The following is a 23,363-nucleotide window of genomic DNA, read 5'->3' as shown; positions in this document are numbered from 1 at the left end:
GTTTGCAGCTCAGTCACTAATCTTTGGCAAAGGAGTGACCACAACACATGCATCGTGTGCCGTGTGGGTGTTTGGAGCCATTAAAATTTCAAGAATCGATGAAAACTCAAGGTACTGCCACTAATGCCCTAGTTAAACTATTCAGTCAAGCACACAATGAATGTGACTGCCACATGGTGAGTCAGTCGCTTTAGTTGTATTGCTACATTTTTGTATAAATGCCATCCATCGGAAGAGGAACCGCTAACATAACAATGTCCCTAACCTGATTCCTGCCACACGTCGAGAAGGATGCATCCTGCGAGGATTGCATAGTTGTCCGAAGGCTGGAAGTCTGTCGGGAGCAGGCCAATCCCTGTGGGAACCACAAAAACACGATTATGACCGGGTAATTACAATGAGAGCACTGACCCAATACTTTTTGTTAAATCTGAATTAATCAATCTTCTTTTAAAACCTTCTTTCAATATGTACCGAGTCTAAACCTTAAAAGTCGCTTAAAAAACATATTGACATCACATACCACATTCAGTTGATTTTAAGTATCCTAAGATTCCAAGAACTGGCCTCCTATTACAACTAAATATAGACTGCCAGCTTACTTACCACTGTTGAGATGGAGCCCATGTCGGGTGCGAGAGTTTTGTTGGAAAACATCCGCATCCAACGTGCGCTTACCAGGAATGTTGTAAGTCACCACTTGGCGCGACCCCCAATCGACTTGGCGGGCTGTTACTAATTAGAGGTTGCCAACGTGTTGGCAGGTTTTCCCGTTCTAACTCGTCCAGTAATTCCAGTACTGGCAGACGTCTCAAATAGAAAGGGGAAAGGAACGCCCTCCCGAACGCACCGAAGCGCAGTCCGTTCTGGTAGCTCTCAAAGAGGTCCCTGACCAGCTGCAGCCTCTGCTCCTTAGAGAGGGGGGCGTCTCTCCTGGTCAGGTAGTACCGCAACTGGCACCAGGTAAGGTGGCGCTGCATCGTGTTCACCTGCACCACATAGACCACGCCACACTAAGCGAAGGGGCGTCACCAATACCACGACGCGTTCTCGGACTAAAGGTCGGTTCACAGATAGGAGCAGCTCGTGATCGCAGCAATCTAGACACGACCAAGTGGGTTTCACCAGTTTTAAAGGAGCGGTGCCACGATTGGAGTACTTTGACCAATTAACTGTGGAAATCAGTCTACGTCACCCATAGAACAAAGGACAAAAAACCATATTTTCTTGCCTTTGCTAGATTTTATAAAACGAAACAGAACAAATTGAAGGCTGGAGTACACATCAACTTACACAGTCTTTCGAGCGAGGTGCGCAGTGACGACAATGGGAGTACCTAGTTTGGTTCTTGTCTGGCATGCCCAGCCCCTCTTCCGCGACTGTAGACTTTTCAAGGTTTGATTCGGCTACAATAGAGCGTCGCACCTGCTTGGCATCGTTAAAGGTGGCGGCGAACAATTGAGACAAATGGCAGTTCGCCATGGGAAAGACAGGGAGGACGGCGGTGGCGAGGAAATGGTTTTGTTCACTTCTGATAGATGGCACCACAGTTCCGATGACTGCCTCACACAACTGCAGCGAAATCTCAGTATTTCTGGGGAGGATGACGCGTATTCTCTCACTTGTGCCAAAATAGACAATATACAAAATACACAATACAAATTCCTTCAAAGCTAAAATTGCTGCGGCCTTTCAAACGATGGCCGATAACATAGAAAGCAAAGGTGCTGCTCTTCGACCGAAATGTTTAGCACACTCAATTATTATTCTAGGATACACTACGTCACTTGGTTGCTCGTACGCCAACACTCACGTCTGGAGGCACGTGCCAGGTGTCGGGTAGGGCCACCTTCAAGGAGTCTTCCATCTTGTCCAGCAACTGAGCAGCACAGAGCCAGAAAGAACAGATTGGTGACGAGGGAACACATAACACTGCTGGAAGACTGCTGAAGACAAACAACAACCTTCTCAAAAGAAAACTGCCCTTCCGTCGTAGGGAATTGAATTGTACACCCGCTCGGTTTTGGGTAAACTTCGTTACGTGCTTTTCTTCAAAACAAGTTTGAAACTGCAACTATACTTAGGGACAACTTTTCTTGGCGATGCAGTCAGAGGTCTAGGCACGTGTGATCTTTCCTCTTTCGAGCGCTTCGCTCCAATCAACATCATTCACCACGTGGAGATGCGGTAATTTTTTTAAAAAGATTTTTCAATCTATGCTGTTCTAAACTGATATATTTTAGAAATGAAATATTTTCATAAAAAAATGTCACACCTATCTTAGAGCGTGCACTGGTAACACTGACCAAATTTAGCCCTCACAACCTAGTCCAATCTCGCATAATCCGCGCTTTCTGTGTCGACTACTTTTGTGTTTTGGTTCCGCACTGGCAAGCACGTGTGATCGTGAGGAGCCATTGCCATATCACTTTCAAACATTTTTTTAAGGAGAGTACCTTCAACAGTCAAGCACGCCAGGTTGTTCTCAACATTTACTGCAAGCTTCGTATGAAGACTCCAACTGCACCCTACCACTACGTTGATTGATCGATCAGAGTGTTGCAGAGTTAACGGGACTATGCGATGATCTTCCGATGGAAAAGAAACTTGTTGATAAGATTGTTTTGACTGGTGCGCCGTCAGTACCTTCAACCGTACGCACCAAGCGAGGGAGGCCTCCGGCCACATTGAGTTTTCTCGACTCGTTTCACCACCTCCGGCAAATCCAGCACTGTTTCTTCCGGCGCAACGAGTGTTCCACGTCAAGTTCGGGCAGGAGCAACCCTGACAATCATCTGACACGTTGTGCGTTTCAGAAATGCCCAGACTGTTTAATTTGGATGCTATATAGACCAACCCCAGGCAAATTAACTTCGCTCGGGTCTTCATTTGTAATACCAATCGATACGAGCGATAGCACGTAGCTCGTCAAACACACGTGGTTCCTGGATCTCAAAGCCGAGCGCATTGCCAGCTACCTTCACTGCAAACTCGTTGCTTCCATCGATGACCCCACTGCGTTACAGCACAACAGTATGTCGCCGATGTTCCCGCCATACAATCGCGCAACTGTAGTAGGGTAAAACGCACCTGGAATACGCCTGAACCACTGTACCCGAACCTCGAATTTTTGATAAGCAGGAAACATTTTCTTTCTGCATTGATACACGCCTTGGAGCAATATGGCACGTGGTTTCTGCCTGGCTCATTATTGGACCTGGCGGCCCCTAGCTTCAACGCTTAGTCCATCTTATGATGCGACGGAGTATCGGTTCCCGCACTCTTTGGGGGCATTGCAATGAGCATGGTTGTTACCGGACTAATTAACCGGTGCAAGCAGCCTTGCAAGGTTCGTCCGAATTAAAACTAGATGAGATTTGCACCTGAAAAAAATCCATCTATAAGCTGAGTACTTTTCAAGCTCCCTAGCAGCCTTAGTTCACGAACGACCCTGAAGTCTTTTATATTTTTATTTTATTAATAAACTTTAAGATGCTAATCTACACTAAGACCTTGTGACAGAACGTAAGCCACAAACTTCAGCTCTACTTCGTTTCACATTACACATTTTATTTATTTCAACACGTTATACCTACATTCCATTACGTTGTGCCACATTACAGAAAATTGTCGTTTATGGGAACAGAAATAGAGAGATGACGATGGTGATCGACCGCAGCGGACGCTAAAACCGTCGGAGTAAACCCAGTGACATGAGCATATCAAGTAACTTCCAGAGCGGTGCAGCGATGCGTTAGGCTTTGAAGTCACATGATACGCTCACAACACTGGACTGGCAGGATGGCTCGTAGTGCCCGTTGGAAAGCATCGTGAGGTGAAACGAAATATATAGTAATCATGAAAGATTTAACAAACTGCTACATTGCTCCATGGCAATGTGAACAAAACATAAAAAAACACTAAGAAGTTTATGCACCTCTGCGCGAACCTTTGCAAGACGCCCCTTGAGCTTCCAATTTTTGTCCACTGTCCCTGCCGCTGAGTGAAGTGTTTTTCTAGTCTAAGCACTGTCTTAGCAGATCTAAGCCACTCATAGATGCACAACCATGAGCCACTCTCTAGCATCTGCATTCTTGTTAGCAAGCTCCGTAGGCTCCTCAACTGCATCACTGCATCCCTACCGAAACCGGGACAGGTTCCTCGGCTGCCCGTCGATTCCCTCAAAGTGTATAGACGCTTTGTGGCAGCTGTCCATGTTCATGACCACAGCAGTCCAGTTATTGCCATCTTAGATTCTACTCTGTCGTTCTTCCCAGCATTGGCCTTTGTGTAAGCTCATCAATGCCCACTTCACTGGCTCGACCTCCGGTAAGACGAGAGAAGGTCAGCAATGATGGCTGTAATCTGGCGCGTGTGCAAGGAGTCTATACAATTATTCTAGCGGGTGTGGTAAGATGGCGACGTTTTTGACTCACCCTAACAACGTCCTCTTCTGGAAATGTGAACGAGGAAAGAAGGTGCGAGATGTCCAGCACGCACGACGCCTTGTGGCCCGTCCGTTCGAAGAACTCCATCAGAAGGTTCACTGGAAATAAGGCGATGCAAAAGCATCATCGCGAGGCTTTGTAACGCGTTTCTTGAAATTCCACTAGGGGCGTGCGAATTGTGGTTTGAATCAAATAGCACCGAGTCATTCGTAGAATCGAGACTGCAAGGAAAAGCCACAGGGAAGGGTTCTTTTACCGGAGCAGAAACTAGGGATGACACAGTGCTATACGATTTGAACAAGCATTCCCACATTCCTATAGATTTTTCCATTGATCACCCGGGCGAAAAATGCTAAGTCACTGAGCTGTGGAAACATGCCTGTGGACGCATGTGCAGCATCTGATATGCTGCACAACAGAGCAACAACGCATGCTCAGAAGGCAATCCACAGCCCTGCAGACAAGGATGGCAGCGCGCACAAGGCGATTTTTGCAAAGGTCTATATCTTACTGATAAGAAAATGAATGTTGCTGCAAAGCTCATGGTCATGAGGTGCCCTCCTAAACGGTGGCATTGCCCACATAATAAGTGCTCAAAAAGTGGCCCCGTACAGCACTGCTTACAAATTTGTGCTAGTTTGGGCTATGGACGATCTGACAATACGGCAATACGCGGTTGTTGCTCTCATGCATCAAAGATTAAGTAATGGAAAAACAAATTTCTAGCTTTAAAGAAAAGAATTAGCAAGGTGAGATTCACCATTAATACCATTGCCACGCAGCAAAATTTATTGTCATGTTTATCAAATGACATTTAAGATTTCGGCAAATTAGCTTGCAATCCAAACTGCAAGCGTCATGCATCACGCATGCACCGCACCGGGAGTGTCGCACGCCGATCGGCTGACAACATAATGTCGTTCGATGGATTAAATTTTACCGTGCGGCATGGTATAAAATACCGTTTTGATGAAAGTTTGGGATTACTCCGAGCAGGCGCAGGTTCTTCTGGCCAATTTGAGAGCGAGCTGCAGAACTGAAAACATCCTATGCTTCACTATTGTAGAGTTAATATAATAACCAAGAAGGAAAAATCCCACGCATTTCAGCTGCTTCAGAACGGCGGGGCACAGACGCGGACATTGGTGGTCCCAAAAGAATCACATTGCTGGCGACGCTTCGATGTACACAAAGAAGCGGGAAAACATCACTCGCAAGGTATGTACCTAGTCTTTTTAGCTTAGTTTTGCACGAAAACACCGGCGTCGCGCATCGTATGAAGTTGACTAGCACTCAAACTTATTCAACTCGTCGCGACAAAACGAACGCGCCTAGCACATTGTCTGCTTTCTTTCTCCGCTCTTCCTCGTATTTTCTCTTGGGGCCAACGACGCCAGAGCCCAGGATGTACTGCACTCTACTCCCGCCTCTTCGCCACAAAGAGGACCCACTCCGTGCCATGTGGGAGGGCGTACCGAGCAGGTCGCGGCTGGTGCCGGCCCCCTCCCGGGCCAGTACCGAGATGCGTGCCATGAAGGGGCCCCTGAGCACCGAGCTGCCCGGCCGGGAGGTCCAAGCCCCCGTCAGGGACTCCACAAAGTCCAGGGCCAGCTCAAACGTGTGGTCCGGACGGGGCCTCAGCTCCGCCTCCTTTTCGCTGCAAGGGAAGGCCCGACCACTTTCAACGTGGGACGCGTCAGTACGGCGCCTGGAGTGCATCTCCGACCGGTGTGTTTGGCGTCGTATTCCGTCCGTGCACCGAAAGTGGTACCGAAATGGCAACAAATGACGTCACAAAAGCCGAAGTGTCATGCTGTCAGATGTTACAATCCTGGCAGTTAGGTATAAAGTTCCGGGAAAAAAACATGAGAGAATGTGAGTGTCGCATTGTTGCGGCGTCCCAACTCCCGGCTGCCCAAGATTCCGTGGACTACTAAGCTGGAGTCTGACACGTAGCAGAACAGCTGTCTGCTACATCCAACACCGCTAGGATCGTGGCAGACGACGGCGTGACACTTTTGTGATGTTTTCGGGTGGAAATCGAGAGATCATTTTTTTTTAACGCAGTAAACACCAGTCGGACATGCGTTCCACGCACTCTAGAGTCAGGCTCGCGACACAACTTTCCGTCGACCGTCTTCTCTCACTTTCAAACAAAATACGACGGCGGCGGAAGCTGGTGGAGGCGACTTTGAAATAAACCAACGTCTCGCTAATTGGCTTCTCCAAGGCTAAACAAAGACCCTCGGCAAAATGTCGGCTGCCAGTCTGGGGCTTCCTTTTCAAAATAGCAGCAACGGTGCAAAAAATTCTTTTTACGGCGACTGCTGTTGCGGGCTCTTCCCACCACTGAAAATGACATCCGTTGTTGATGCTGTAGTGGTTTTTGTTGTAATTGGCGATGTACGGCGTCCGTCGTCTAACATCTAAGTTGCAAAATCCTTGAACGAGATAGCCCGCTGCCCCTGGGAATCGAGCCTGGGTCCACTGCACGCGAAACAGAGACATTATTACTGAGCTATGCCAGAGCATTAATAACCCGCTCTAAACTTAGGGCTTTCGTAGTACCCAATGCCCGCTGCGTGCACTCTCTGGATAAAGAATGGCCTATACACAAACTCAGCTCTGTTATGTCACGGCGTGGTAATGGCGAGTGGGGCGCACTCCCGGTCTGGAGCTGCAGGCGGAAGTCACCGTGTGGGACGTGCGTTCTAGTGTTGTTTTGGAGGAAAGCAGACAAAAACCTGCCTTCTCGTCAACACACCGCGATTGGAGCTGTACCAAAAGGGTCGGGAAAGCTTGAAGGTCAGCTTTTATGCGTTTTTATGCGTTTTTTGACTGCTCGGTTCGTCCGACAGCGTGGATAGGGGCCGTGAAAAAAAGAAAAACCAGACTTTGTCGGACCGCGATTGCTTATGCGGAAAGCACTTTGGGTTGAATTTCTGGATACTTGTGGTCGTCAGATTTATTTGGTTTGTTCCAACATGAATACAGGAAAACCGCCAAGCTATGCGGACCACCTGTGGACTATGTTCAGTGCGTCTTCAAGTTCGAACGGCCATCTGCTCTTTTAAATGTTTGTGCATGTTGTCATCTGCTCGTTCAAATGACAGCGGTCCTCAGACCAATTGACCCGGTAATTGCGGTAAGAAGTGCATGCCTCAGAAGACTTTTAAGTTTGAAGGTTGGTTGGAATAAGTAGGTTCGGTGTAAACAGTAGATGCAAGATGCTGATAATTGTTACCGGTGGCCATCATGGACTTGTTCTGTCCGATTCATTTGGTCCGATCGTGCTTGCGATTTTCACTATCGACGTCGGCAATTTCAGCTACTCATGTCTGTAAACATGCTTTTGCAGTACGAGTGACGTCATGACTGAAAATAGCAAGCAGAATCTCATTGTGCTAATTAGGCTTTAGCGTTCATTCTGCGCTGCCCAGGCACAATGAATCGCAGCATGTCACATTATTCACGGGAAGTTTTGCAGGGTACCGAGCCTCGTTAATTTCGCTGAGGTTGCTAAAGTAGTCAGACATTGCCAGGAAGATGTAGAATCAACAATTCCAATGCGAAAAAGAGCTCGGGGACTCACAGTGACGCCGACCACATTGCATTCCAATGGTTTGTTTGTGGGCGACAGTGAGCTTCTTGTTCACACTCCATCGCGCATGCACGGCGTCGGTGGCGTCCGCTAGGGGCGCTCTGGTTTGTTTGTAAACATGAGTTTGTTTATAACAAAATGCTGTCGTAGCACTGTCAATGCCAAGAGCTCGTGCCAGAAAACACTTTCACGCACTTTTGAAAAAAAACAAAAAACGTTAGGAACAAAATGGAACAAAACAAGTGTTTGGAATAAAAAAGATGTCTATTTTGTTCCGAGCGCTCTTGCTTACGCACCCCATGGTGTGTGAACGCAATGCCGATGCCCAACCACATGCACAGCGATGTCGCAGCTATCACTGTGACTATACAGTGAATTAACGCAGGACTGCTAAATTTTTTGCACGTGTTGCTGCTATTATGAATAATCAATTAGCCCAAGCTTCCATCTTAACAACCTTCCTTCTCAAGTCTTCGCTTTTAGTATGGTGCCTGGATCGCGCCTCCGACCGGTGTGTTCACCGCGTCCAAAAAGTGGTTCCTCGCTTTCCGCCAAGTGTCACGCTGTCGCTGGCCGCAACCCTGGCGGTGTCTCAGCAGTGGTACTGGTTAGGGTTGTGCGAATATTCGAAATTTATAATAGTAGTTCCGAATAATACACTATTCGATATTCGCTTCGAAAAGAACTGCACTATTCACGTTTTTCGAAGTGTTGATTGCGGCGGGTTAGCCCCGTTGAGTGCGCTTCTTACCAAGCACCGGTGCGCTGCGGAGGAGCCAAACCCGTAAAAGTGAGCTCTTCGGGTGTTGCTTTTCTGCATTACATCGGTGCTCGGTGAGAAGCGCACTTAACGGGGTAACCCACCGCGATAACCAATATCGTAATTGTAAATGCACCCGAGTGCCGACTATGTTTGAAAATAAATGGAAACTTTGTGAATGTGTATATCTACATTGTAGTAAAAGTTTCAAAATTAAACTTTTATGCAAGAGTATACTATGTTAGGCAGAGACGCTTTCACAACCTGTGTTCATCATGTGCGATTCATTCTTTTTTAACTCGAGATTAAAGAAAGACTATTTTATATAGCAAGATTTGTAAATTCACTCAGTTGGTATAGTTGGCCATCTCTATAGGATTCATTTTATGTCAAATCCGTCATTTACTTGTCATCCCAAGACATCAGACCTTCTGAGGTCACAGTTCATAAATATAGATAGATTAAACTTAGCTTATAAATGAACAAGTGGAATAACCTTCACAGGTTTAGCTGGGTTTTCGTCTAAGCATTTGCTATGGTAGTGAATGGCGTGGAAAAACTATTCGATATTCGAATCGAAAATATTCGGCCAAACCCACTATTCGCTTCGAATTCGCTTTGAACTCAAAATCCACTATTCGCACAAGACTAGTACTGGTAGTGGAAGACGCCTGTTCTGCTGCAGGTCGCTCTCCAGTGTGGCGGTCCGCGGAAGCTTCAACGGCCAGAAGTTGAAACGCCGTGATGACAGCGACGCTTGCGTTTGTTCGTACTTCTACCCAGCATTTCTATGACCAAGCGCCTGGATCGCAACATCGGACAGTATCACATTCCGGCTTTTGCGACGTCATTTGCTGCCACTTCGAGACCACTTTGGATGTACGGCCGAGGTAGGAGGCTAAACACACTATTGTGGGAGAAGCGCTCTGGGCGCCATACTTCTAGCGATGCATGGAAAAGGGTCAGTTAGCACCCACGCTCACGGACGGGACAAGAATGACGAGGTGTCTCTTTCGAACGTCCAGCCTCCGGCGCGCACCTGTTGCCTTGCGCAGCGCTCTGGTTGCGCATGCACACTCGATGCTCGTGAGACGCCGCGGCATTACCGAAGCTAGTAAGGTCGCGCTGGAGGCAACTGAAGCTCCTCCCTGCCGTTCTCATCTTGTCAGTGACCATAGAGTAGTAGGAAATCCGACCCAAAAATAAAAAGAACCGTAAAAAAGGCAAGGACAAAGTAGACAGGGGACAGTACTGTGCCTGCACAGTTCTTGCACTCCGACCTCATGTTTTCCAACTTGTTTTTTACACCATAAATCTCTCGACTTCCAAGTAATTTCCTTTTATTTGGACTTGGCAAAGCACTGCCTCTCCGTCCGAGAAAAACAGATTCCCACTGTTCCCTTCCCGTTGAGGCACAGCGATAAACTCACCTCTGCGTTTCTGGAGTCCATCCTGATGCTTGCAACTTCTCCACGCTGTCCAGGTAGAGCTGGTAGAAGAGCCAGTGGTCGGGGCTGCAACACAGAACCGTCTTGAGAGAGAGATAAATTTGTTCTTGACCGAGAAACCGTTTCTTTTTCCGGATAACGCACCAGTGGCGGGAACTGCGCCACGAAATGGACCTAGCTATGAGCATGTTGCACAGAACAAGCTAGATTTTTTGTTTCGAGCATCCAACGGGCACCGTCCCCACAACAAATCTGGTACAAGCAAAGGACCACCGAATCTCTGGTAAAGGGCACGAAATCTGATTTCCAAACTAAGAACTTCCACATCTTAAGAACTTGAGACTTGGAAACAAGGGTTTTGAAGACATCAAAAGTTCATTACCTCGCCTGTACATTCTCAGTAGTTATACTCGGAGCCAAACTAAGGCTGACTTTTCATCTAATCGCCACCCGTTTTCTGCATTACCGGTTACTGAATATAGTAAACGACTGAGCACGGCAATCAACTTTATGACAGATGTGTAGCATAAGCTATACGCTTCTGCCTGGCTCCAGATGAGTTGGTAGTGTACAGAGATATATGTAGGAGTCAAAGTCTAAGAACCTACACCATTCACAACTTAATGGAGTCTACAAACAAGTACTCCTGTAATACCAGGGCAAAAATCCATACAACGGGTAATACGACAACGGACACCAAACAACGATGTCTCCTGCATGTAGCCGGGGAATGTATGAATGTTTTTTCAACCGGGCACTCAATTGAAACGCCCAAAGCTGGACGGCAGAGTCGGGGAGAGGGGTCTCACTTGTCAAGCAGGAGCGACTTGCAGATCGAGTTGACCTGTGGCCAGCGCTGCAGTTTGGAGAGCAGCTCCACCTTGTGTTGAGGCACAAAGTCCAGGTATGAGGTCAGGATCTCTGAGAGAGGAGAAAGCCACGTCAATGCATCACCTCCACCCGTCATTAGGGTATCCAATTCGTCACGTACGAATGACGAAGAAGTTGTTTTTGCAAGGGGCTCACCCCAACAGCAAAACTGTGTGAAAGTCCTCAGGCACAACTGTCACTTGGACTAAAATAAGATAGGAAACTCATTTATAAATTGAATGCCCAGGAGAAAGAAAAGACGGGCCCGTCCCTCAAAATATTTATAACAAGGTAGTCAGCAAAATAAATGCTAGTAGGAGACGGCCCTACTGAAAATACTGAGCATCTGCGTGAATGCAGGTTGGGCTTGATTTAACTTGCTAGTCCTACTATGTTTTGCAAGCATCAAGTTGTGAATGACATTCACCTAAGCTACCCACCCCTAGACATGCTTCTCGAACAAATTACAGCTTAACATGTGTGAAACATCCGACTTTTACACCTGTTTCTTCCGGGACGCTGAATGGTGCTGAAGGATGACATGATAGCTGGCACTAGTAGAGATAGTGGTTCACGGTTTCCAAACTGTTTTGTGAATGCAGTAACAAATAAGCAAATATATACGTGGTCCTACCTCCGAGGGGTCCCTCCAGCACGTCCAGTGCCTCCTGGTACTTTTCTTGCATCTCTAGCACCATCAGGTACAGCTGCACCTCTGTGGAAGATTCAAGCAAGAGTTGAAGATGAACAGTAAAAATCACTTCAGGTTATGATAAAAACTTTATGTACATGCTTAGAAAACTAGTGTGCTGGCTGACGTTTAACCCCGAAACATAAACTAGCAAGAAGAGACAAAATGAAATGGGTCGCTTAGTCGCAGCAAGTTAGGGGGTCGAGGACACGTCAAGCTGCTCTATAGCAGCTTTTTTACTCGGTCTCCCGCATCTTTGATGGAAATAAAGGCAATTATTATTATTATTAAGTTATTTTGGCCGTCGTAGTGTACTTGGTGCACACATTCTTATTATCTTAAGCTGTAACCTCCAGTGTATCTTAAAGGACACATGCAAAGGAAAAAAACATTTTTTTTAGACAGCTTAGATGGAAAAAGGATGTCATAAAACAATTTTACAACGAAAAAAAAAAAATTTTTAGAGCTATATTTACGGCGCTATACGAATTTGTAGTTGGCGCTCGCGGGAGCCGCCGCTGGTCACGTGGTAGGCCCGCGCGCCGCCGCACGCTGAGCGTTGTGCGAACGTCGCTTCAACGCGTTTCTCCACGCTGCCGTCGCCGCCGCCGCACAAGTTTGTCTGCTTCGGGGCGCCGCCGCCGTTGTCTGACCGGCGCACAGGTCTATCACGTCTGCTTGCGCTTTTTCGGGAGTTTCCTTTGGGCTGTAAAAGTTACTTATTCATCTTAGTTTTTTGTTATACTTCAAACAAAGATGAATAAGTTACTTTTAGAGGCCATAGGAAGCTTCCGAAAGAACGCAAGCACCACGTGATAAATAAAGACCAGTCATGTGATAGATACGGACCACCTTTCCGCGGTGCCCGCGGGCGCCAACTACAAATTCGTTTTGCGCCGTAAATATAGCTCTAAAAACCTTTTTTTCTTCGTTGCAAAATCGTTTTCTGGCGTCCTTTTTCCATCTAAGCCGCTTAAAAAAAATGTTTTTTTCCTTTGCATGTGTCCTTTAAGCTGTAACCTCCAGTGTCCCGACTTCTCAAATGGTCATTCTCCAGACAGTCCAGTAAAGGGACAGCGACAGGGTATTCGTGCTTACCAACATTTCTAGTGAGACAACCTATGAGTGCTCAGCTACTGATAAAAAAAAATTTCTGGCTTACAAGTTGGTTTTCTTTTTCTTTTTTTTCACGAAAGCCATTTGTCAAGAATAGGCCATTCAAGGCAGCTCTCTCCTTCTTTTTTCAGGATTATGTGCGGTGACGACACAGTAGGTGAAATGCAATAATACCTTGTTAACTCAAACACGGCTATCTCGAAATAGTGGTTAAGTCGTAAAATGTCCTTGTCATGGAATGAGCTCCCACAGGCACAACGCATTTTGTCCTTGCTTATCCCGAAAGGTTTTCAGGACCGACTTCAGAATCGCAAAAAAACCACAATAAACTTCGGCAGCCAGGAGCTGGGACGCCGCGACGACAGCAACACGCGCATTCTCACGTTAATTTTTTCAGAACGTTTGTGCCAGTGGTTCTCACACGGGGCTCCGGGGACCCTTTGGGGTCCCTGAAAGCCTTCTTAGGGTCCCTTAAAGCCTCAACTGTCAATCAAACCAAGCAATAATTTTTTTTTAAATTCTTTAAAAATTGATTATGGTTGTTTTACAACACTAAATAGACCAAACCATGTGTGCCAAGTGAGTAGGATCGATTATTCTCCCTTTCAGAAGTTTAAATTTAGTTTGCAGGCACTTGGATATCTTCATTTACCCTCTTGTAACAGTAATCGTCCAATTACCTTCCTTCCCCACCCCACCCGCTCGGCGGATTGGGTCCCCCGTCGCTTCCGTCAATCCAAAAGGCGTCCCCAAAACATCGGTGGACCACCACTTTACGTCCAACCGGCAGGGTTGTGACGTACGACAGCGTGACCCTCTGACCAAGGTGACGTCGTTCGTTGGTGTTCGGGAACAACTTTGGATGCGCGGGCGGAATGAGACTTTGAACGTGGTGGTCGGAGCCGCGTCGCACACACAGGTAACCGAGGGTACGCGAACACCCACCGGCCTCGGCCTCGAGGCGTCCCTCCTTGACGAACTTGTCGACCATGCGTTGCGCGAGGAGCAGCAGTGTGGACCGCTCCACTGCTGAGGTGTCCGGCTGGCCGGCCTCCACCACGAGGCTCATGACGGCCCAGAAGTAGTAGGGGTTCTTGTGGCGCAGCCGGTGCAGGGCCAGGGCCGCGTGGCGCTGCTGCTTGGCCTGCCCCAGTCGTACGTAGCCCATAAACAGGTGCGTCAGCAGCTCCTCGTTCTGGGGCTCCTTCTGCGAGGCGCGCTCGTACGCCTCCACGATCAGCTCCGCTGCGAGGGGGGAGGAGGAAGCGAAGCGGCTCTCTTATCTGCTCAGGAGGCAAAATCTGTAGCTGACTATATTTCATTTTATTGTAACTTGGCAAAGAGCTAATGCTACGGTTCTTTCGAGTGAACGAGAGTGACGGCAGCAAAGCATGTGAAGCCTATCGCTCAAAGTTCAAACAAAAGCGGCTTTCCCCTTTCTCCCGCCTGCGACTTCGACGGCGCTGCGCGCATCTAGCAGGGTAGAGTCTAGTTGGGTGTTGCCCTCCGACGTGCTGATTGGCTCGCCAGGACTGTAGTAGCCTTTGCCGTTCGCCCAGTTACGGCGAAACGAAGTATAGAGGGGTGCAGATATTTTAAACTTCATATACTACGCAAATATTATTGGCTAATCGATTAGAATCGGAGCACACTTTTGTTGTGCAAAGTACTTGAGTTGTCCAAATATTTAAAAAAGAGGAACAATGTCTTAAAAATTTTTCACTTTGTACCGTCGAGCTTCACTGCCTTACACCAGCGTGTCAGGAGAAACGGCTGACGTGTCAGGAAATTTCGTTCGCTATCGTAGGTGAGCCTTCTTGGGTTATGATTATAGTTTTACCCCTGATTTCAAACGACATTGATAGAAAAGAAAATCTCGGATTACATTTAAATAAAAAGGGTGGTCATTGCTTTACTTTCCGTATTACATTATGTTTTACCCAACTCATTGAAACTTTCTTTTTTTCAATAAGAGCGTGTGAAACGTTTCTTATGTAATAAAGCTCTTCCTTCTAATATGTATGCTTTCTAAAAAAGCCTGTCAGCCATGGCTTCTTAAAGTATCTATGTTAAATTAACATTAATTTAAAATGTTTTATTTGAGAATATTTCAATTCAATTAACAGACAGATTAAAATATTCTTATTCGATTTGCAGTCACAAATTTGATATCTGCACAGCCATATTTTTAACATAAGTAGTGCTCTGTGTTTGGGCAAAACCCAATCTTGCCAGGAATTGGTATCCTGAACCAACTGCATCAAGAAAGGGATAAACCCAATTTTGTCGGTCATGAAACATTACAATCTGCCAAGGCTGGTTATGGAACCAGCATTTAAAAGGAAGGTAGGAAACAAACTCTATAACTTGTAGATAGGCATTTATGAAAGCCTAACTACAGCTAAAAACACAGGTCAATAGTACCTTAGATCTGAAATAAATCCCGACCCCTGCCCGTTTCGATCTGGATGAGCATCGTACCGGCGTGAGATCATGTATGCCTACTGCGTGGTGCACGTTAAAGACCCAGGCTAGCGGTTGTACGCACTGGCTAAATTGCTCATCTACAGCTGAGAGACAAGTCGCCCGTTGAGGCAGACTAGGTTCAGGCTGTATAAACAAACACAAAACCTAATTTTTTTTTTAGATCTGAAATACTGCACTTTATTGTAAAAATCATGTCTGCACACAATTAAATACAGCATAAATGTGAGTAGTCATTCAGAATCTTGAAAATAAAAAGAAATAGACCTCTTTTTTGGATTAGCCCTTTAACTTTATAGAAACTAAAAAAAACGATACCACCACCTCTAAAGAATAGTTTTCTCCTGACTGCCACCATTTATGCTTGTGACACAGAGGGCGTAGGTAAAAATGATTCACTCCCTTTATATGAACGGCGAAAGAGCATTTGAATTAAAAGTGTCATTGCCACCCGTCTTATCTTGGCCCCTGCCATTCTTTTTCATTATCATTACACTCAAATTCTAATTTTGATCACCCATTCCTATTACATGCCCGAGGCTTTACTTTTAAGGTCTCCCTCCATCAGTTAACTAGAAGACAAGTACATAAAGACATGACTGCAGGAGCTGCCGCGTGATTGCTTGGACACGTCAACCCTCTGCAATGTGGCACACTCACTAGTATGCCACATAGTATGTCACATAGCCCAGTGCTTGTTTGCACAGGTACAAGCAATGCCCAGAAAACACGAGAAAGGTCTATGAACTGTCCCAGAAACAACTGTACGCACTTGTGTAAAGCAACACACAAGACAAAGAGTTGAAAGACGTTAGAGGTGCAAGGAGGGGAACTCACGTCTTTCAAGCTCTCGGTAGCAGAGTGTCATGGCCTGGAGCGTCGGATCGTCTGTTACTGCCTCCTGCTGAAGCTCCTTGAGCGTGGCATACGCTTCATCCATCCTGGTCAGTCTCACAAGCGCAAGGGCCTTGAGGGCCTGCGGGATTACAACTCGGAGTTTGATATCACCAAAAACAATTCGACATACCAACTAGAGAAATGTCAGCTCCCATTCTGATGCTCCCTATGCGGTTTCTTTGCAAGCAATCCAAAACAGATGGACGCTAGAAATCTTGTGAGTAACAACGAAAAACCCATATGCAATTATTACTGACATATCTTGGGCTAGTTTTTCATGTTTGGGCAAACGTAAGCAGAATGATTTTTGTTTCTAAGCTGCCAGCTCAAAATTTTATGAAGATAAAGTGACTTAGACTTGACTGTATCAAATATGCATGTGACACTTTCTTTTCTGTGAGCTCAATAAACGCAGCTACATATTCACTGAATCAAACAAATGTGTTACGTGCACACACATGGATTAAGCTATTGGTTTAATGAGTTATAGAGTTAATATAAAAATAAGGCAATCTTTGTTCTCGTACTACCCCAATGCATCTAGACTTTCAGATCTCAGAAACACTTCCACCTTTAAAGGGGTACTCAACAGGTTTTTTCAGTGTCTCCGATTTGTTTGAAATTTTGCTAAGCTCACCAACAAACATTGTTAAAGTGGTATCACAAACATTAGGTCAAAATATTGTTTTTTCGCAAAGTTATTGAATTTACAGTTTTGGTCCTCACCGTGTTTTTCAAACTGAAAGTCTCTAGTGGCAACAACGACAAAGTGACATCAGTGGAAGGCAGAGGTTCACTCTTTGGACTGTAGAATTTGTTCCCAACTGGTTCGAAACAGTTTCATGGTGTCAAATGAATGCTTTGGAAGCTCGCTCCAGTATCTGCGCTCCAGCACGGAACAAAGGATTGGCACATGCTATTTTTTAGACTGCTTGCTCGACTAGCAAGCCTGCCTGCCACTGACGTCACGGCACTGAAAAGTGTGGGTATATTTAAATGTTGGTTTTTGCATCATTTTCATTTGCCGATTTCACAATAACTAAGATGAATTTCGGGATACTGAATAACATACTGGAAAGGGTAAAGGCCGAGGAGTCAGAAAATATAGTTAGTTGAGGTAGCTCAAAAAACCTATGGAGTACCCCTTTAATGCTCTTCAGAGGCCAGCTTTATCAAATTGTGTTTGCTGCTTGTACTTTTGCCACAGATTGATAAAACCTGCATTTGCCACTGATGCGAAAAGTGCAATTTAAGCCATGTAAACATTCCACATTAGAATTACAAAAGCTTGAGACTAAAAAAATGTTCTTCCTACTGATGGTAATGGACATTTTGCCCTATCCAGCATCCATAAACCATGCATAAATGACTTTAAAATAACAAACAATAATTAAAATGTAACCCACAACATCTATTTTTACCGTCCCATGTGACACCAATTTCCCCTTAATCTCCCATGCATCAGGGACCTATTTAGTGCTTCTTAATAAGAAATATCATTTCTTCTTCATTATATGTGCTCCACAACCTGTATTGCAGTTGCAATAAAAAAGATAGCTAAACAGATCATACAATGTTGAAAATATGCACACCACTAAAAGGCATGAGACAATCAAGAAAATACTCGGGGATGACTGCCTGCGAACGTTAAATTTATGTAACTTTATATTCTCCAAACGTTTCTGAAGTTGTTGAAAATCGGATGCCGTGCGCTAGCTATTTTACGGCAGACTTTTTCAAGAGTTGAACAAGCTTGTATTTGAGGTGGTATGCAGCTGAGCATTTTCATCTCATTCCGTGGTATATATAAACCTTCTGTAGTGAATCCTTTGCATGGAACTGCACATGCTAGCACGGTGTCAGTGAAATGCGTAAGTTGTCAAGCAAAAGACATATAGAATGAATGTTTAATAACACACTTATTCTAAGGCCACAGTCAAAGTAACACGAATGCAGAATAACCTCAACAATAACCCTAAAAGGGGACCCCAGAACTGAAATAATGAATGTGGCGAACACCTGCGCAAAGCAAGACAAACCACGTCGAAACGACGAAATCTCAGAGATACCGAGAAGCTGGCTTCTTGCAATCGAGCAAGCAAGCAAGACACAAAATATCACCGCATGCTAATCGGTGCACTAAGTATCGTTCTGCCATCAGAATGAAGCAGGAAACAACTCCAAGAACACAACATCATTTTAAACCAAATAAAAAAGCATAAAAAAAAATGACCCAGGGGATAAAAAAACTCAAATAGGAAACATATATTTTTTTCTATTCTTAGGCACTTTTAAAGAGCGATAAATTTTTCCGCGCTCATAAAGCAAATGAAGGTAAAAATCTAAATGACTACAGGTGCCGGCGCGCGGTCTGCGTTAGAGCACCGGCAGCAAACTTCGCAGGAGATTTTTCGCTTCCAATTTCTTTGTTTGTTTTCCGCTTACCTTGGCGCAGGAAAAATCCTTTTGTTTCTTGAGCAGCTTCTCCGCCTCCTGCAGCGCTTTCTTGTGGTTCCCATTGTCTAAATAGTCTGGAAGAGCGGAGAAACGCTGGACACACGATGCATTCTTTCCAATTCTAGTCGCACAACAAATCGTATTTTCTAGGTTAACCCCTCAATTTCTGGCGGGACCTGACAGGTTATAGCGTAAGGAACAAACCGGGGCGACAGGTAGCCTCGTTGAAAGCACGCTAACTTCGAAATAAATCGGTTATCAAGGGGATGTCCGGCGAGCGGCGTCCACCCTGGGCGATCGTGCTCATGTGCACGACGCGGCGACCGCGTTCAGACGAGGTGACCGTCGACGGAAGGGGAGCGGTATTGGTTACATTGGGTTATCTGACTTCTTAAGTTTCTTGGGTGAAAATCTGGGGCGTTCACGTACCGTAGACGGGTCGCAATCGCCTCTCGTTGATGCTCGAGTCTGCGTGCGAACGTGCGACCACCATGCTCGCCATGTTGCGAAGGCGGTGCACATTGTTTCCCGATGACAGTCGGCAGACTCGCCATATTTGGCGAAACTTCTGCTTCCAATGTAAAAAACAAAACGAAAACAAATACGCAGTCTAGTCGGTGATCGCAGTCATAAAAACTTCAATGTACTGTCCGTTTTTTTTTTTTTTTATCTTTAAGGGTGATGTCAGTGCAAGTCTTTTTATTTATTTATTTTTTTTTTTTGTGGGGAGGCGGATTTTTAAAATTTATGCGCAAGTTCGTCTGCTTCTTGAAGAGGGGTTGCGATGGCGCACTTATTGGCTGATAGAACAAAAAAAAAATAGTTGGTAGACCTTGAAGCGTCTAGAATTGGGATCTACCCACTATCCTTTCATTCAAAGCAAATCAGAGCTCGGCGTCGAAATTCTGACGTCACTGCAACTCCTGCGCAATAAGTAGCAGACGAGCACTTGAATATGCACATGAACGATGTCAGGTTAGGTTAGATGTAGCATTGTGCTTAGAAGTGTTTATTTCAAGAGCCCAGATGAACAGGAACTACCCCTGACAGCACCCGACATCCACAGGACGTCCTCAAAAGGTACAAACGTCCTCACGGTTTTAAAGACGTCCTCAGGACATCCTGAGAACGTCAGTCGCTGGATCATCCTAGAAACATCCTTCTGAGGTCTTATTGAGGACGAAGGATACAAAGCAGACGTAATATATCCGTCCTCAGTTTGATTGCGTTAAAAAAAAAATGAATGAAATGCTAAACTAAATTTCACAAACAAATTATTACATGTAGTTATGTAAGTTTAGGATACCTTTTAACGATAGCTTTGATGAAACAATTCCTTTAATAAAGCCAGGACGCACTACAATTATTGTTAGTTTTGTACTTGCGCAGTATTTAGGAATTCAGTTCCCATGGCAAGATTCAATCTAGGTGGTGCAAGATACCGCCTACTACACGGCGTACCGTTATTGCAATTATCCACCCATCTGAGAGACCAAAGCAAGCTAAGCTGGCTAAGCTGGCTAAGCCAAGCCAGGACAGAAACAGAAATAGCCTCGAAGTAAGCATGCTCGAAGTTGATGATGGCTTGATAATGCAGATGCTGTTTCACCTTATGATTAGGGTGTGTATTTTCCGGTTTTAACCGAAAAACACCGATAAACATCCGTCGGTGACGAAAATACGAAATCGGTTAAAACCGAAAAACACCGGTGGTTGGATATTTTCGCCCTGGTTAAAATCGAAAAACACCGGTCGTTGCACGTTTCCGACCTAGCGTCGAGCGAAACCCTTTCCGCGTAGAGGTTCGTCAAACGTGTTATCTCGTGGATCCTGCATTCTTCTAGTGTCTATACATGGCTTGCACGTGGCGTCAGTCCGCCCTCCTTTCTGGGGGTCAAAATCGTCGAGCCAACGCAGTGGAAGCTAAGCTCTCACACGCCTCTCCTTCATTGTGTCTCCCACGGCCCCCTTTTGTGGAAAAATTAACGCAGTGGAGAGTACGCTCTCACGTGCCCTTTCCCCATTGTTTCTGGCCAAGTAATGTCGGTGCAAGCATGTATTCAGAGGTTGCTGTAGTTCCTGGAAGACACTGCCAACATCCGTGTCGTATGGGGCTACTGACCTTTCAGAACTGAGATGCGTTCCTTGTTATCTGTTTTGTTTCCACGGGCTTTTGGGGAAACGGAAAAAAGGTTTTGTTGGTGTGGGGGTTTTTCACTGTATATAAAAGGACCGTTCTGTAAAAAAAAATTGTAGACGTGTTTGAGAAGGCGCGTCCGTCCCGCGTTTGCGGCTTTTCGACGTGAGACTTGCTTCCCTTCGTCGTCACGCGAAGTAGAAGGCCACCAGGATGGGAAGTAAGCGGAAAGCTCAAGATGGACTACGTACGCTACAGATTTCATGGATGAATCTTCGTTCTGGTTCCGCGTGCCAATTGTTAACCCGTGCATAAACGTGGAGCTACCAGAGGGATTTGTGCCTTATGAAAGTACCTATCGGCTGGTCCTCCGAGACGAGAGCTAGCTCAGTGACCTAGAATCAGTTTCTTTGTGACCGCCAGTATGCTATAGCACCGTTGATCCAGTGTTATTTTGGAAACTTCATTTACCTGACTGGTCACTACTGCCCCAAGCCTCGCTGGACATTTTGGGATTTTCTGTGTCCAGCGCAAATGTGGAGCGTGCGTTTTCAAAATTGCGGGTTGTGAACCGCAAGGAACGTGCTGCCATGACGGATGCAAGCCTCTCGAAGTATGCTTGCATCTACTATAATAACCAAGTGTGAGAAATAGATGCTTCCTCGAGAAGAAGTGCATGAAATATGTGAATAAAATTGGAACTCTCTGTCTGTGACCAATCGCATTTTTTTCCACCGATAATCACCGATTTTAGCCTCGTCGTGAGACGTTCCACCGAAATACACCGGTGTTTCGAAAATAAATAAACACCGAAAAACATCCGCCGATTTTTCTCACAAATAAACACCGGAAAGTACACACCCTACTTATGATGTATGTACCACGGCAAAGGCTACAAGCGCGAGCTCCTTGCTCTAGGGCACATCTCGGCGGCACAAGCTCTCGTGCGTTAAGAGTACCTCCCAACCCTATGAGCTCGCGCTTCTAGCCTTGTTTGCGGTACAACATAAGGTGAAACGGAGTATAGTTGGTAATTCATGCTTGGATTGAACAGCGCGGAGACAGTTAAGCCTGGGGGGCTATGTTGCGCTTTTTGCACTCCCAGGAGACTAGGGAGAGGGAAGTGACGTCAACGACACAGCAAACGCAGAATGGGTGTTGATTTCGTTTTCTTCTGTCAACATCCAATCTGCATTTGCTGTGTCGTTGACGTCACTTCCCTCTTCCACGTCTCCTGGGAGTGCAAAAAGCGCAACATAGCACCCCTGGTTTAGAGTGCCTTCATACACAGGCGCGCTTTTGCTTGAGTGGTGACAACTCAGCCATTTTTCCGCCCAATCGTTTTTTTATGCATTTTGAAGTGCGCGCAAACCGGTGTCACTCAGCTTGAGCGCGTAGCATTGGCTAATGTATGGACGCCATTTTACCACCCATGTCACGCCACGAGTGCGCGAGAGCATCACGCGCTGGCACATTGATTGCAACAATGGATGTCTTCACCCTGAGACAGACAGACATGTAGGCACCCTACCCTGGTTCAGACTAGGGTGCCTTCATGGTTCGGACGGTTGCGTTTGACTGCGTTTGACTGCGTTGCGGTTGCGAGAAACCAGGACATCCCTGCTGCTTATATCGCGTGCCAAGATGATTCCTTGAATAGGATTCCACGCTTCATACGAAGCACAGATGCATCGGTGACTCGCTTTCTGTTCTCGACGCAACGCAGTCAAACGCACTCAAACGCAAGTGTCTGAACCGGCCTTCACACTCACAGGCACACAAGAAGGAAACAGACTCGCAGCGCTGACTTACAACTCAGTCCTATATTTCTTCTTCCTCAAATCTTCAACTTCTTCGCCGTTAATGAGAACATTTAAAATTTTTAAACACCAGAAACCAAATAGCCAATAAACATTAATAAATAAATAATAAATAAACGACAACTAAGAATAAAGAAAACAAAAAAAATTTAAAAATTAAAAAAAAACATTTAAATTTATTTTTTTAATTATAATTTATTTTCTAATAAAATCATTTTTTATTTTTTGTTTTATTTATTTTAGTAGTGATTTATTTATTTATTTATTATTTACTTATTAATATTTATTGGCTATTTGGTTTCTGGTGCTTAAAAATTTTAAATATTCTCATTAACGGCGAAGGAGAAGAAGACGACGATTTGAGGAAGAAGAAATATATCACTGAGTCTATCTTGGGATGAAAGAAAAGGAACGCTTCTGGTATGAAGGATTCTCAATCTTGTTATATTTTCTAACCTTTGACTTAATAAGAACGTCCATGTAATCCAATACATTCTTTTTAGCTGCATCAGTTCACTGGCCTTGGCCTTTGTGGCAGATCCATGGGGTCTGCTACCGGGAACATCTTGGAGGTCCTGCTTATACCAGAAAGTGGCTGGCAATTTCAGCTGGGTAGGCCAGAAAGGCAAAGGAA

The 23,363-nt window shown here is 45.5% G+C and overlaps 1 protein-coding gene across 1 annotated transcript in view; it reads right to left on the bottom strand.

Annotated features, from left to right (window-relative positions):
* Positions 1-19,297, bottom strand: part of LOC8031610 (N-alpha-acetyltransferase 25, NatB auxiliary subunit) — a 47,388-nt gene extending 28,091 nt beyond the window's left edge. Inside the window, exons 1-12 of the mRNA XM_029981798.3 lie at positions 19,202-19,297; positions 18,761-18,846; positions 16,256-16,394; positions 13,880-14,179; positions 11,762-11,842; positions 11,067-11,178; positions 10,240-10,323; positions 5,924-6,105; positions 4,437-4,546; positions 1,814-1,879; positions 851-989; positions 266-355 (exon numbers count right to left, since the gene is read on the bottom strand). Of these exons, the coding sequence (XP_029837658.3) occupies positions 266-355; positions 851-989; positions 1,814-1,879; positions 4,437-4,546; positions 5,924-6,105; positions 10,240-10,323; positions 11,067-11,178; positions 11,762-11,842; positions 13,880-14,179; positions 16,256-16,394; positions 18,761-18,846; positions 19,202-19,274 (1,462 nt within the window). The 5' untranslated portion in view covers positions 19,275-19,297. The remainder of the gene's footprint in view (positions 1-265; positions 356-850; positions 990-1,813; positions 1,880-4,436; positions 4,547-5,923; positions 6,106-10,239; positions 10,324-11,066; positions 11,179-11,761; positions 11,843-13,879; positions 14,180-16,255; positions 16,395-18,760; positions 18,847-19,201) is intronic.
* Between the last annotated feature and the right edge of the window lie 4,066 nt (positions 19,298-23,363).

This window comes from Ixodes scapularis, unplaced genomic scaffold (assembly GCF_016920785.2).
Source record: "Ixodes scapularis isolate PalLabHiFi unplaced genomic scaffold, ASM1692078v2 PGA_scaffold1__304_contigs__length_218370807, whole genome shotgun sequence".
NCBI lineage: Eukaryota > Metazoa > Arthropoda > Arachnida > Ixodida > Ixodidae > Ixodes > Ixodes scapularis.
The sequence above is the reverse complement of the archived record's forward strand: the minus strand, read 5'-3'. Positions and strand labels throughout refer to the sequence as shown.